The 16,283-nt window shown below is 43.1% G+C and overlaps 1 protein-coding gene across 4 annotated transcripts in view; it reads right to left on the minus strand.

Annotated features, from left to right (window-relative positions):
- The window catches only part of LOC143378456 (uncharacterized), a 29,955-nt gene that overhangs the window by 6,370 nt on the left and 7,302 nt on the right, over nt 1–16,283 (minus strand). For 2 of the 4 annotated variants that reach the window (XM_076830173.1, XM_076830172.1), the window contains exons 2-10: nt 9,512–9,534; nt 8,121–8,203; nt 6,802–7,255; nt 5,773–6,215; nt 4,819–5,123; nt 4,143–4,327; nt 3,924–4,049; nt 3,688–3,744; nt 3,209–3,334 (exon numbers count right to left, since the gene is read on the minus strand). In XM_076830173.1, coding sequence (XP_076686288.1) covers nt 3,209–3,334; nt 3,688–3,744; nt 3,924–4,049; nt 4,143–4,327; nt 4,819–5,123; nt 5,773–6,215; nt 6,802–7,255; nt 8,121–8,203; nt 9,512–9,534 — 1,802 coding nt within the window. Of the gene's footprint in view, nt 1–3,208; nt 3,335–3,687; nt 3,745–3,923; nt 4,050–4,142; nt 4,328–4,818; nt 5,124–5,772; nt 6,216–6,801; nt 7,256–7,923; nt 8,097–8,120; nt 8,232–9,511; nt 9,535–16,283 lie in introns of those variants that run through there. The other 2 variants (XM_076830175.1, XM_076830176.1) reach the window with 2 other exon arrangements.

The following is a 16,283-nucleotide window of genomic DNA, read 5'->3' on the forward strand; positions in this document are numbered from 1 at the left end:
ATTTACTTCGCGGGCTGAGTACGGTGGAGCTTTCTGTAAGCCCGCTGCGCCTCGCGACAGCTGTGCAAGTATTGGTACTCTTGAGATTTTTAGATTTTTTGATGGATTTGAATCGTGGAATCATGTATCTGCTGAAGAAATCAATCTTGATCGGATCATCGCGCTTGCGCAAGCGGGAGCTAGGGGAATTTTGCATGACAGGGGTTCGCATGATCACGGGAGCCTTTCACAGTTGGATCTGTTGCGCGTTAAGCGCTCGTGATCACAAGAACCCCTGTTCAGTAGAATTGCCCATGAATGGACGGGACCAATTCCCCTAACGCGCTACGCAATTTTACTGAACAGGGGTTCTCATGATCACTGACGCTTAACGCGCAATAGATTAAAATGTAAAAGGCTCCCGTGATGATGAGTGGAAGGGACCAATTCCCGCAGCTCGCGCCTACGCAAGCGCGATGGTCTGATCAAGCTGAAGACGAGTTAACTCGCGATTCGAAAATTCTTCTAGGTTAATTAAAACGAGTAGATTCATCGCTAAGTTGCAAAACTTTCATTCACCTAACAATTGTAAATAATTATATTATATCATACATCGCATTTGCTATATACAAAACTGAATAAATTCGTCTGTAACCATTTTTAAATATACAATTCCAAATAGACTGAAGGCGTTTCTGGCGAAGAATGACTCATTATCAGTTAACAGGTTAATGATCTTTGACTGTTTCACAGATTATTAGAAATGAGAAGAAACGCAACTATCGAGAAGCTTCTGAGCATTTCCTTGCTAAAGTAACATTTTCAATACTGAAGAAGTATGATTTTTTTTTTTTTTTAAAGAATCATCTTTGAACATAATTGTCTGTTGGAGTTTCATGTAATCGTGTAGGACTGCGTGTACAGAATTTTACAAGTATTTACAATTTTCCCTCCGTTGAAGCTCGAATGTATGTAAGATGGGCGAACTGGCGGCAGCGACGCGAGGCAAATGTCTAACGTGGCCGTACTTCCGCTAACTCGAAGTCGATAGACAAGCGAGGCGACACGAAACTGGAGCATCCGACGGCATTGATAAGCGACGTGTAATCGGTTACGAGAGAAAATTAAAAAAAAAATCCTGTGTTCAAAGGAAACCATCGAAAATTTCGCCGATGACCACCGACGGGAAGACATTCCCTCCGCAACGAGCGACTTCGTGTGAAAAACCACGGCTGCGCTCGACGAGGAAAGCATGCGAGTAATATTCTGGACGTAGTTCTTTCGTCGAGGAATCACTCTTCCTTTTACCTATCAACAGTAAAAACTCTCTCTGCTTCAATCTTGAAAAAGCGTTCCATCGGGAATGCTGGAGGAATATTATCTATTTATTTGTATCAACTATTTGAGAATTCACTTGGAAACATAACCGAAAATCAATTTGGCAATTTATATAACAATATAAATGGCAATTTATATTATTCCGCTGAATACTATTCGAAGGAAATCCTTTAAAAAATAAGCGACCCCGAAAAATAATTATTTACATAAGTCCGACGTTTCTAATATTCTTTTCCCCTCCAAAGTGACCAATCCGAACTAACATATACCATGAGCATAGCACCTCCCTAGGAACAATTCTGTCAAGATCGGCGTTCCCTTCTCCAAGTCCAAAATATTCGTGATCCAGATACATGCAAGTGACAACTCGTGACCACGATTAAATCCCAGCGATAGTGAACACGTGAAATCGATTAATGATAGCATGCAACATTCCCGGTTAAGTACCCAGTCCATTCCCAGTAGCTTGCCATACGCCCGTCCGTTAAGTTCCACGAAATTATTCCTGCACGGCTAACGTCATTGTTGCAGACAAATCGACCAGAAACAAGGTCGGGCAAAACAATTCGATCATCCATCTGCCGCAGACTCCTCGCGCGACGACCTCGATCAACCACTCGCGTTCAACAGCTCCGAATGGCAACCGTGACGTCGGTTGCAAAGGATCAGGCGAATTAATTATCCACGACCATCCCAACAGCAGGGATGTCTTTTTTATAATCCTCGCGTGAAATTGCACGTCGCAGCAAAGTCTGCCTCTGAATATCGTTCGGTACGTCATCATGATCGAGGCGAGTCCCGATCGAAGGGGAATGACGCGGGAACGTGTCGGACGTCCCTTAGACCGGGAGTCGGCCTGAACACCAAGGAATTTTCGTTTATTCCTGTGAACACAGGATTCGGGAATGTCCCAGCGACGGCACGCAACGATTACTTCGGCGTTTCATTAGAATGCGAGGACGCTTGTCGCTGAACGATTAATGGTACTGCGTCTTGCCGAGATATAGTGAATTGATTTAGCCGTTCGGGACCCAAGTGGCGTTTACGGCGATATCCCTAGGGATGGAAATCAGCGGATGTATTAATTACAAGGGAACGTTCCCAACCTTAGGATTCTGGTTACAATGAGACTTCGCGCGAATGTGGAGCATATTGGAGTCTGCAAGCAGCCATTCATTTTGAGAGGGTGAATCAACCCTTAAAGTTTTTTCGTTTTTTTTTTTATTATAAGTTTACAATGCTGTGAGATAGAAGGAAACTTTAAATGCAAGATACATTGTTCGATTTTGCATGCTCTATTACACTGCTGGAAGAAAAATAAAGTTATAGTGATACTTATGAACTTAATAATAGTAAAAGTAATTTCCACAGAAGAGAAATTGCTCCATGCGTGCTCGAATATGCTTTTCTCTACATTTACGTGAAGTTGGTATCAGAATTTTCGGTTTGGGAAGATTTCCCTGTTAGTCAACTATTGTGGGGATGAATTTGTTTGATTGGAATATTTATTGCATCACTGGGAGATTTTATATATTATCGCTTATAGTTCAAGTTTGCTTAAAGTTGTGATCGAAATAAGTATCGTGGTAGTATCGAGAAAGTGGGCTGAATATATCCCTAGGTTCTTGAGTCGAAATAAGACACTTAGGGGCACTTTGACTCGGTAACATCAGTATACCTCTGCAAGGCACTGTACAGAACGATTGGTCAATAGAAGCTGTTTTTTTTTTGCGATTAATTTCATGGACGAAGTAGCGTGTTTTCAGTATCCTGAATTATTATGAATTATTATTACTATTATCGATTATGAGAGTGTGTATTCGCGGAAAGGAGCACGATTACGACGGTGATACGACATTGAGGAGGATTACTCCTGCTTGTGGATACTCACCGATACTCTCTGGCGCCGTCATAGCTTGCAGTATCCTGAAGGACCTCGAGGGAATCGCGCTGCCCATGTATTTCTTTGGCTCTAGGACCTGTTGCTCGCTGGGTGGCAGGTTCGCTTGTGTTTCCTCTGAAACATTTCAATTTTGGGTAATAGGATTGGGAATTGTAACTCGTCAATGTTCGCGGGACGAGTTAACTCGTCGAAGCTCACCGGACGAGTTAACTCGTCGAAGCTCAGCGGACGAGTTAACTCGTCGAAGCTCAGCGGACGAGTTAACTCGTCGAACCTCACCGGACGAGTTAACTCGTCGAAGCTCAGCGGACGAGTTAACTCGTCGAAGCTCAGCGGACGAGTTAACTCGTCAAAATTCGCAGGACGAATTAATCCGTTAGTGTTCGCAAGACGAGTTAACTCGTCAGAGTAAATAGGACTATTTAACTCGTCACAGACAATCTGTGTGAATTTTTCCTAGTACTCACCAAATGTCTTCGAATTTCTGTTCACCCTCTTGTTTATGGCGGATTGGGGCCTCGGAGCTGCAACACACATATGTTTGATGATATTTAAAACCATCTTCCACCCTGATGGTTTTACCATTCTCTATCCAATCATTCGGATATAGATTTCTCTTCCTCAAAATAGTCAAGAGATATGCAATATTTACAACATATGTTATCACTGTGCAGCACCAAATCGAAGAAAACTCGGAACTCACTTATTGGCGCAACGGGAGCGTCACCACCTTCCGTCATGGTTTGCAGGAAGCGGAAAGCGCGCGATGGGATCGCTGCACCACGATATCTGGGATCCTCCTCCTGATGGAGGAAACAGTCATTGTCCACTGCAGAATCGAAAGAGAAGACGTCAAGTAAATCAGGATGAACAGTGAATGAAACGCTAAAAAAAAAACAATTTTCACGAGGCACTGTCTTACCCTGTTCTTTGACTCTGTTCATCAAGATCCTGTCGTCATCCGACAGCTGCAGCTTGCGAATCTGTTCTGGGTCGACGTCGTTCGTTGAATCTGTATCAGTGATCTTCTGGAGAACACGGAACGATCGAGATTGAACTGGACCTGAATCTGGCTGTACAACTGGCACTGGTCCACGTTGCGGTGCCCTGCCAGTGATTAATGATGTTCAGATCAATTCAGTTGTTTGTGTTATTAGCTATCAACGTGAATTTTAAGTAGTAGAAACTGCAACTACCCTACAGTCTAAATTGTTTTACTTAATGCAGTGATAGTACCTAATTATTCAGGTACTGACACTGATGAAAGGTGTAATGAAAAGGTCACTTTGACTTGACCTAAATCTAATTTAGATTTCCACATTATACTAATCCTCCTATACTAATTTAGATTCCCACGTTATACTAATCTTACTATACTGATTTAGATTTTCACGCTATACTAATCCTATCATACTAATTTCGACTTCCACACTATACTAATCTTACTATACTAATTTAGATTTCCACACTACACTAATCCTACTATACTAATTTAGATTTCCACACTACACTAATCCTCCCGCACTAATTTAGATTTCTGCATTATACTAATCCCCCTATACTAATTTAGATTCCCAGAGAACTATATAACAACTTACATCCTCACAGTCTGGTTCTCCACGTTAGGTGTATTGTTCCTAACTACCGGTTGCGAGTAGCCAGCATTCGAGGCTGGCCCACCAGCAGCTTTCTTTTCGCTGCCTTCCACCATGACGGGGATGATGAAGGCGCCACCCGACGATTGTTGAGGCTGAATAGGTGTCGCAGGCTGCTGCACCTGATTTTGCATTTGATTCGGAGCAGTCGGTGGTCCCCATCGCTGCTGATGATGGGGACTCGTTTGCTTGAACTGGTGGTGGCCACCCTCGCGATTCACGTCGAACACTGACGGTCTGTCCTCGAGCTGAATCAATTTAAATATGTCAATGTTCATTCCATCTTCATGGAGAATGTTACAAGTGCTTGGAGTAAAAGTGGTGTCAAAATGAATTTGAGTTTTTCATCATTTTCTACGAAGTTCTGCTATCCCAAAACCTCTATCCACCATAGTGCACCCAAGGTGTTTAAAATTTTATGTGCAGAAACTGTACTGAATGTTTATCAAAGGTGCCCATTCTGGACACTCAAGAGCTTCCCACTGTTTGCAACCCTTATTCCATCCGAAGTATTACCATGTTTATTCTACCAGAACTACAACTACAGTATACCAACTACATCTAAACTCTACTTAAATACACGTGTACCTAGCAATGGCGAGCTCGCCATCGCGCATGCCCAAACAGAAAGTGGATAGATAAATGAACCAAACTCACTCGGCACACTATTAACTACATTCAAGATTTTTCATAGACGATCTTGCACAATCCCTTATCCTTAACTGACCAACCCAAAACCTCCACAAACCCCCTCTTTCCCACCCTCTTCAATCTCCAACAAACCTCCACATATTCATTTTTCGAAGCATTCCTCCTCCCGTATCCTTCTCAAGTTTATATAACCTCCGACTATACGGTAATATAATTCGAGTCGATTTGATCAGTATGGAGGCTTACACGAATGGGTATCACGCGTTCCGGCTGCTGACTCTGCGCGCTCTGAGTCCCCGGGGGACTCGAATACGGGCGTTTCTGTTGCTGCTGACTGAACTGCTGCGGCGGCTGTTGGTACTGGTACTGCTGAGGCTGCTGGGACTGCGGCCTCTGCTGAGCAGGCTGCTGTTTCTGCTGAGCCGGTTGCCACAGCGGCGGCTGCTGAACCGACACATAAACCGGCGGCGACGTCGGGCTATCCGGTGATGAGCTCAGCTTGCCCGCGCCCGGCCGTTTTGCCCACTCCGGCAACTCCTCCTGAGGCTTGTTCTTGTTCTGGAGCCAAGGCGTCGGAGCTTTGGCCAGAGTCACCTGGGTCGGCGTGTTGGGGCTCTCGGGGGTGGACGGCTGCACCGAAATCGTCACCGTTGGCGTCACTTTGTTTAGCTCCGGCTGCTTCTCTAGACCTGCAATTTTGAAGGACTTAATATACTTTCTGGCGTTTTGTTCATTCCCTGAAATTTATAAACATCTGACGTACCCATAAGAAATCTATTTCTGTGAAAAAAAACCTCATTTTATGACACCACCTGAATTTATAAAGTGAAATTATGACTTGCGTCGACGTTTTTTCACGTTTTCATTCTCTGTACCGATCGCTCGAAAGAATTTTATGTCAAGGAGCATTCCTCCAAATCTTGCGCCACTCAAAGTGTCGAAAATTTTTTGGAATCGAAAATCTCCATCTCAAATCTCAAATATCTCTTTCAACATAAAAACAAAAAACCCGAAATTTCTCCCACGAAATGTTTTGTAAACGAAAATCTCCACCTTAAACGCCTCTTCCAGCATAAAAAGAAGAAACCTGAAATCCATCCCAAAAAAAATTTTGGAAACAAAAATCTCCATCTCAAATATCTCTTTCAGCATAAAAACAAAAAACCTGATATCTCTTCCAAAAATTTCTTAGAAATGAAAATCTCCACCTCAAACGTCTCTTCCAGCATAAAAGCAATATTTCGAAATTTCTCAATCTTGTTTATTGCAACGCACCATTTGACGGAGTCTTGCTGGCAGGCGAAGTGGGAGGTGTCCTATTTCCTGGTGGCGTCGGCGGCGTCCTGTTCCCAGGAGGTGTCTGTGGTGTCTTGTTGGCGGGTGGAGTCGAGGGTGTCCTGTTTGCGGGGGGTTGGACTGGAACGTTGGTGGGGAACACTGGGATCGCTACCTGGGGCTGAATGAACAGGTTCACCCCTGCATTGGGCGGCGGTGTTGGCTTCGGTTCGAGCGCTGATTTGGGTGGACCCTCGATGCCCTCGTCGTTGGCATTCTTCGCCACCCTTCGTGCCATTCGAGGGCTACGGATCTGGGATAAATCCAGCTTGCCACCCATCCCTGGCGTGTAGGTGAAGGGTTTCTTATCCTTCGTCAGCATCGCGTTCTGGATAGCGGCTGGAGGTTCGTAGGCATCGTTGCTGGCGATCTGCGGCCTTCTCATCGTCGGAGCCTACGATTCCACGTGGAAAACAAAGGCAGACTGTAATTTCTATTTATAGCACCTCAATTGTCGAAAGTGACGTCCAAAGTCGTATTGATTATATTCAAAGTGTCTCGTTGGTTGTTGTGGCACTAATATTATCTCTGAAGGTCTGGAGCGACCGTTAATGACTGTTGTAGAATTGAAAGAATCAAGAAAGTTATCCTCGGGAATACTCGACCTCAATATATCACGGTTCTGATTTTTATGATAACTTATGATTCATGGGTTGGGAGGGAATAATTGGGCAGAGTGTGGTGAAAGTAGCGATGGGTTCGAACACACCGCGAGTATCGTTGTTTGAACGGGGAGTTATAGAATCTGGGAAAGTGAAGCTTGAGTATGGAGTAGGTATTAAACTTGATATGAACCATAAATGGAGGCTTTATATAAAGAGTCATTGGACTGGAAAATTATATATCATTCGGAGTATGTACTTAATAGTGGTAAGTTACAACACGTTCACTTTATCAACCTCAAAAAACACTACAAACAAAAATACTCGCGAGACGTTCAAACCCATCACTACATCCACGAAACAGTGCTCCATTGAGCAAACACTACCCCTTATTCGAATTTTCTTCCACCCCCACTTAAAAAACACTAAAAAAAAAGTGTCATCACAGTGCAACCCTTACCATGACGAATCTTGCAAAACACAGGGAAAGTGAGACCAAGGAAAATAGCTATAGGAGACACTGAACACAGTTACACAGCTGGTTCGCGTGACAAAGGAAACTTTGGTGTCGTCGACACTCAGCGGTACGTCATTTCGACGGGGGACAAAGATGTTCGCGCGCTACGGGGCACAAATGTAAACTGACGACGTGCTCACCTCAGCGGTGTTGATCCTCATAGCGGGCACCTGGCCGGGTGCTGGAGGCGGGGGCGGCGGTGGAGGTGGCGCGGGACAGAGTCCTGGAACGATTAGCGTTTCAGTGGAATGCTAACGAGGGCCCAATTACCCGAGGCCCTCCACTTTCTTTCTCGCGGCTTCGCGCGCTCCCGAAACCAATCTCGTCTGACGATGATTTAGGTCAATTTAGGACTTAAGAATCGAGGGTCCTTCGTAAACACATCGAACTTGCTTTATTACCACAGCAATAATCCTTTGGAAGACCTTTTCAAATTGGATTTTGGGTTGGTAGTGAAGGTGCTTTGGGAAAGCTTCTGATTTAAGTTTTATTACTGGAGTTCGATTTTGGTGTGCGGGGAAATCTATTTTGGAGGGACAGGGAGATTGTGGAAAGAACGAAACGATTTTGCATTTCTGGGTATCTTTTTGCTTCTGGGGAAGGGGGGAGGGGCAATAAAACAGTTTTGGGGAAGTGTGAAGCTCGTGTTACTATTAATTTTGGAAAAGGATTTTTGCCAAATATGAGGATCCAAGAATACTTATATAATTAATACTATCGTGTACTGTGCAAGTCCAAAGGAAATCTACTTTTTCATTTAATTCGTAAATGGAAATCAAGGGGAAGTTGTACTTTTTTCGGTAGGATTTTAAATTTTTTGCTCGTCTTTAATTGTTGTGCGAAGATACCAGTGGTTTCATCGTCAGGAAATTTGGAGGCGCGGTTCATGTTTAATCTTGGGTGTGCAAACATTCCACTGTTGCGTAAGATTTAGGTATCGAAGAGATGCCTGCTCCTCTGCAACTCGTCGGGGTCTGTTTTGTGTAAATACAGAGAAGAACTCCCGCATATTTGTGTTATTTTCGAAGACACGGAAACCTGGCGAAGGTTGCGTGATTCTAAAGTACACAACGCAGCGCGGAGGACACCACTGTCGAGGCCATTTTTTTGTTGAGATTCAGCCATCGATGTTTTATTTATGAACATTTATGTTCCTTTTTGTATACTTCTATAGAATAAAAAAAAATTCATGCTTATACTGCATTCCGTTATATGTCCATCGGTGGACTTTTAATGTCCTTTTTAGTAACAATTTTGTGGCAAAATTTTCCTTACTTTCCCCCGAATTAATTTTCAATTTTTATAATAATTTTGTAGCACAGATGTATTTAATTTAAAGTTCACTCGACGGACATCGTTCTGTTTCATTTTCCAAAAGTCCCTTCGCGAGCTTCATTGCACAGAATGGTAATTTGCAAATTCAGGGTAAACAAATCGATCGAATTTGGTTTCTCGACGGTATGCAATGGACCTCGTCATATGCACCATCGGCCCGTAAATAATTATTTAAAATTGACGTGGATGTACGCACCTGCCATTAGACCGTCCGGATTCCTGCAAAGAGAATATATTTCAATAATTAATCAAGCTTGATTATCAACTCAACCCTTTGCGGTCTTTCATATAGGGAACATTGAGCATCAAAAGTAGAAGAAACATAAACATTAATCTTTGGTTCTTGTAGCCAACAAAACATGTTTAAGGGGGGAGCCCTATTTAGGACGCTAGGATTAAGCTGATTCTTGGGAATTTTTTTCTGAGAAACTGTTAAGCGGATCTTTTCCAAACTTTCAGGGTATTTTAGTTCACATTCCAGTAATAAAAATTAATTTTTTCGTTACAAAGTGTTCGGTAGGAATGGAGATATATGAACACGTTCGTTAGGACTCGCGCGCCGGAGTTGCAAATTTGCGATTGTAATGGTGGCCCCAATTCTTCCCTGAAATAAAACAACCAAGGATTTTCTTATTTCTAGTACAATTACATTGTCGATGAACCTAACAAACGCGAAAAAAGTTAAAAGATGGCAAATTGGTGGGACTTGAAAGAAAAGTTACGATTCTGTTCCAAGATATTCGTACTATTTATGGAAAAAGACTTGTTCAATTAAATTTATTTATCAAAGTTATAGGTCCATCGACAATTTAATTATACTAGAAATAAGAAAAACCTTGGTTTTTGTTATTTCAGCGAAGAATTTGGGCCACCATTACAATCGCAAATTGCAACTCTGGCGTGCGAGTCCTAACGAACGTGTTCCAATATCTCCATTTCTACCGAACACTTTGTAACGAAAAAATTAATCTTCATTGTTTGAATGTGAACTAAAATACCCTGAAAGTTTGGGAAAGATCCGCTCAACAGTTTCTTAGAAAAAAATTCCCAAGTATCACCTTATTCCTAGCGTCCTAAATAAGGCTTCCCCCTTAATAAAACTGAAGACAGAGGGGACACTGAAGTGTAACATCCAATTAAAAGCAACATGTAACCGCAAAGGGTTATTTTACAGACTCATAAATATTCCTCAAAATTAAAATAAACAACCCTCCACGAGGCCACATATTCTTAAACCACCAATAAAAGAATTTCAAACATTCTCAAACATCCCCCAACTAAGAAACACACAACCCAGCACAATCTCGCCACTGCTACAATACAGAAATTCGCATACACGCAACCTCCTGCATTTCCAGAATTCAGCAGACCACCCCAAAAGTCCCCCGAAGCTACATAACTCAAAAATTAAAGTACAGATTCTCAACATCTCCCTATCAGCCCCAAAATGCTCTCCAAAACCACTGCGTCTTGGGAGTGCGAGAAAACTTGAGTCTCGAGTACCCGACGGTCGGGAATTGCAGCCCGATGATTCAGATGCTCGGAAATTGCGCGAAAGCCCACGTGGGAAACGCAGGGAAAGATAGTGCGGCGAGACTGCATCGAGCTCGGCTCGGGCATTCCGAGCTTATCTGCGGAACGCAGTTGCTCGTTGAGTCACGTCGCTGGTATCGGTGTATTTTCGTCCACCTACGTGTGCCGTGCAATATTTTCGAGCGTGTCGGTGGTGCACGGCCGCTGTCAAAACGGGCCGTTTCGATGACTTCGCGATTGCGTCGGCGGCGGTCGCGTTCCAATTAGCGTTTCGAGGACGTGGACGCGACGAAAGCAGCGGTCACGTTGAGCAGAGCAGGGTATCGTGTCGGTTGACAGAGGTTGATCGTGGGAACGCAGATCGAGAAATTTTCCGCTGGTACGTTATTTTCACAGCGGTCGGGACAATCATATAGAGGGAGTTCCATTTGGAGGGCACTGCGCCATTTTCGGGAGCTACACACGTACTCCTATTGCGGGAACTGAGAGTATGTGTACCGGGACACGATGAAGGATCTAGGATTGTACACGAATCGGGTGATTATTTTGAAGGGGTACACCGTGGAAATTGAGTATTCGGAGGAGATTGTAGGGTGGTAGACATGGGGGTGTTCTTTTTTAATGGGAGAGTCTAGAAAACGAGGGATTTTTAATGACAAAGTTCATGCTCGCATGATTCGATACAATGTGGCAATAGATAGAATGGACGCTGCTGAAGTGGTATTTTTAAATAATATTAGCACTTGTGCCAAATGGATCTCAGATACAAGGTGAAACCATGTTTCCGCGTGCAATGTACTTCGAACGTGATGCACAATTTATTTGGCATCGTGGGACATAATGGCTACTGACTCATGGATTTCTGTATTGTGGATAAAGGAAGTGTGAGCGTTCAAAGTGTGGACACCCAATTTATGGACGTCCACCTTATGGTAATCCCCAAATGAGCACGTTAAGAACTAGGAACGTCCGCAACTGGTAACGTTCGCTACTGGAGCTCTCGCAACTATGGGCGCCCGGAATTAGGTGCGCTCGCAACTAAGGACATCCGGAATTAGAAAAGTCCACGACTAGGGAAACCCGCAACTAGGTACACTCACAACTAGGGTCTTCCGGGTTGGGAAATCTCACAACTAGGGAGACCAGCAACTAGGCGCACTCGCAACTAGGGTCGTCCGGGTTAGGAAAGTCCGCAACTAGGGAGACCCGTAACTAAGGGCGCCCGCAATTAGGCGACCACGTGTGGGAACATCCACGACTAGGGTCATCCATAACTACAGCCGCCCATAACTAGGAACATTCAAACTGCTTTTTGAGTAATCAAGAAACGAACAAGCAACTGGCAATCCACATTCTCGCGACCGCGAATTATCTCGCAGTGACTCGACCACGCTCCTGGTGATATCTAAATAATCCTTTTAAGGAACTCTTCGCTTCTCCGAAGGTTGCCTCGCTTAATTACTTCTCGAATTAACGGTGACAATCAGCTTCCGGTTCGACCCACGTTTTGCGGTTTGCCGTGCCGTCCAGGACGATAGAAAATATCGAGCTCGAGACTACACCTCAAAACATTGGAAGAAGTTCAAGACAATGGCTTATTTTTGAACCAGCAGGAAATAGCTCGAGTTTTGTTGGATATGTACTGGGTGGTCCAGCGAATAGTTGCCATCTGAATATCGCTGTGGCTACAGAAAGCGGAAAGTTCGATTGAAACATCTCTGTCACAATTTTCGGGAAAAGAAGGGCAATTTTGTTTTGACACTCGAAATTCATCTTTGTCTGTTTGTATCTGGAGACACGGGGAATTGAGATTTTTTTAGTGAAACGTGAAAGAACGATTGAAAGTTCTGCGAAGAGACGTGGAAAAAGAATTGATGTTTCGTGAAGTGATCCTGATTTATATTTTGTCAGATTTCTGTGTAATCAATTTTCAACCGACTTCTGGAAAGAAATCTTATTTCACTCTTGCTTTTTGAATGACATGGACGTCGCGACGTCCATGACACGAAAGAGTGGCCAGAAGTTATCCCACTGATGAAACATCAGTTATTTTTACAACAGTTTCAAGGAACAGTCGGCTACTATCTGCTTCATATTGATAGTCCCCTATTTTTACTGTTCTCTAGGTGACTGAACCTTTGAAAACGATCAGGGCACTGTAAATTCTAAGACTACCAGTGACTGAAGATTGATTGGTCGTTACATCAGACGTAGGAAGATAGCTGACGGCTCCAAAAGTTTCCGTTTCCTATTTCAATGTTGAGGGACCAAAGGATTTATATGCACACTTGTAAGAAATATTTCCAGGTAAAATATGTATCTACTCTGTATGTACTATTAGAAAATTTTGTGAAACTTAAAAAATGTGGTAGGTAAGTATATTTTTCTTTGAAGATACTTAAAGTTTATGTAGAATACAAATTTTAATACATGTAATTAATTCCCCATGTAATTCAATATTTCTTCTCGAATATTCTTTAATAAGAATCATTGTGACTTAACCACAAACATGCAATTTCACAATGACAGTTCGAAAATAAATGCAAGCAACGCCTAAAGTTTTCTGAGCTCGAATAAAGAAACGATTTCCTCGCTTCGCAATATATACTTGGTTGCTCGAAGACCCGGTAGACATCTGGTCTGCGCGAAAATCCGCCGCTTTTAATAATAGAAATTTTGGAGAAGAGCGAGGAACAAATGGCGCTTTTATTTTGGCACCGTGATCGCGGCACGTGTCGATTATATCAGCGTTTGTACAGGCTGCTTCACATGTGGATGCCCAAGTTTCAAGTTCACCAAATTAGTAACATTAATAGAGCTTGCTACCGAAATGTATCATAAATAAACGATGAACTATTCTTGTTGATACCATGGAAATACTTCGAAACGATGGCAGTTCAAAATATCCCAGGAATTTTTCAAAAGCAAATCGTTTCTGCAAATTTCTTTATTTCTTTGTTGTAACCAAAAGCTGTTTACATCTAGAAAGAGATATCTTCTTTCATGATTAAGGTGAGCAATAGCAAGGTCTCCAATGCGCATGCCCGAACAGAAGATGGAGAAGTGGGCGGAGCTTCGAGCTGCCTCCAATCGCTAGCACGGATTCTGCGAGTACGATTCGTGATTTGCCACTCGACTGTTTTTTCTTTCCCACCTTCTAGCTATCACTATTGCTCGGTACACCTAGATATTCTCAGATTTTACACACTCATTTGACTGACACCTTACGCACAAAGCGCCAGGTGATAGCGTAGGGGCTTATAGAAAGTTAACAAGCTTCCAAAACCCTGATCTGAAGTTCGAAAATTATTCGCAGTCGTCGCTGACGGTATTTTCGCGAGGACGATCTTCAGAAGCGCGAGTGACCGTAAACGCGTCGATCTTGAGTGCAGACCGCCACTAAATTTAACATTGAATCAGACGGGTGACGTCATTGTTAGCGACGTTGGAGCTGGGAATCGTAATTCCTGGCGGGTGGTTCGACTTTCTCGGAAAACCCATCGAACGTTTCCACGGCTGGCTGTGTGTTTGAGAAACGAGGTGCTCCCTCCCTGCCACGGTGTGAAGAATAAACGGTGAATAATCGAACCAGGCTATTTCGTGCCTCTATCCGACAGTACGGTATTTCTATGCAGGCATAGTGCCTGGGGTCTACGAACTTCCGAGGGCCCACGAGGGAAAGGGAAACAGTGTAAATCGGAAAATTTATTTTCGGCAGTATCGATTTACTGTAACGAACTTAATAATTGATATCACGAAAGGATGTTTCATGGATGAGGATCGATGTGAAATGGATTTTTGAAGAATCATCTTTCCATAATATTTACTCTGCTACCGCGAATTACCCATATGACCCCTCTCCCAAGTTTCCATATTTCCCTTTTTTCTTCTTCCCCTATTTCCTTACTTCCCATTTCCCATATTCTCCTATTCTCTTATTTCCCAATTCCCTTGTGTCACAAATCCCTTACTTCCCAATTTCCTTATTTTGCAATTTCCCAATTTCCTTATTTCCCAATTTCCTTATTTCCCAATTTCCTTATTTCCCAATTTCCTTATTTCCCAATTTCCTTATTTCCCAATTTCCTTATTTCCCAATTTCCTTATTTCCCAATTTCCCAATTTCCTTATTTCCCAATTTCCCAATTTCCTTATTTCCCAATTTCCCAATTTCCTTATTTCCCAATTTCCTTTTTCCCAAATCCCTTACATTTCAATTTCCATATATCACAATTCCCTTATTTCCTAATTCCCTTATTTCCTAATTCCCTTATTTCCTAATTCCCTTATTTCCCAATTCCTTTATTTCCAATTTCCCTTATTTCCCAATTTCCTTATTTTTCTAATTCCCTTATTTCCCAATTTCCTTATTTTTCAAATCTTTACTTCCAAATTTCCATATTTCCCAATTCCCTTGTGTCACAAATCCCTTACTTCCCAATTTCCTTATTTTGCAATTACCTAAAATCCTTATTTCCCAAATCCCTTACTTTTCAATTTCCATATTTCACAATTCCCTTATTTCTTAATTTCCATATTTCACTATTCCCTTATTTCCTAATTTCCTTATTTCCCAATTCCCTTACTTCCCAATTTCCTTATTTTCCTAATTCCCTTATTTCCCAATTTCCTTATTTTTCAAATCCTTTACTTCCAAGTTTCCTTATTTCCCAATTCCCCCATTCCTCTATTCCCCTACCTCTTCTCGTATTCCCCTATTCTACTCTTCGCCTCTTCACCGCTCCCCCTATTCCCTTATTCCCCTATTCTCCAGTTCCCCAGTTCCCTCATTCCCCTCCTCGCATAACCCCTCCACACCAACTCCCTCCGCCCCTAATTTCCCAGCATATTCAAAACCACTGGCGCGCAATCGTTCGCTTTCCATCGACTCCACGTCGATTCCCCAAAAGCCGAGCTTTCTCGGAAAAGCTCGGTCACGGCGAACCAGCAGCGGCGCGATGTCGCGACGCTCGGAACCCGGCCAACAACCGGCCGTGGTGCGTGCAAGTGTATTTAGGTAGATACGCGAGGCGCGGTTAAATTTAGCGCCGGCCGACCTGCGCGTTACCGCGACGCACAAAATGCTTCCGATTATCTTATTTTTAGGGTTCCGTCGGCCGCGGTTTTTCCGCACCGCGGCGAACACGCTTGACGGTCCCCGATCGCAGCGAATTCGCGGGATGACCGACTCTCGCGAGTACACGCGAACATTTCCTTCCAGTTATGGAGGTCTAGAGGCCTGGCTACGGGGCGTGGAAACTTGGTGGGGATGTATTTGTTGTTACAGAGCTCTTCTAAAGAAGTGCTGGAATATTTTACACATCCACTTCAATTGATTCAGGTATGTGGACCTGAAGATTAGTTTTCAGATATGAGGATCTTCTGCGCGTTTATAGAACTGCTATATATACTAAATGCCAGTCACAGAAATCTCC

The sequence above is a fragment of the Andrena cerasifolii genome, chromosome 2 (assembly GCF_050908995.1).
Source record: "Andrena cerasifolii isolate SP2316 chromosome 2, iyAndCera1_principal, whole genome shotgun sequence".
NCBI classification, from domain to species: Eukaryota; Metazoa; Arthropoda; class Insecta; order Hymenoptera; family Andrenidae; genus Andrena; species Andrena cerasifolii.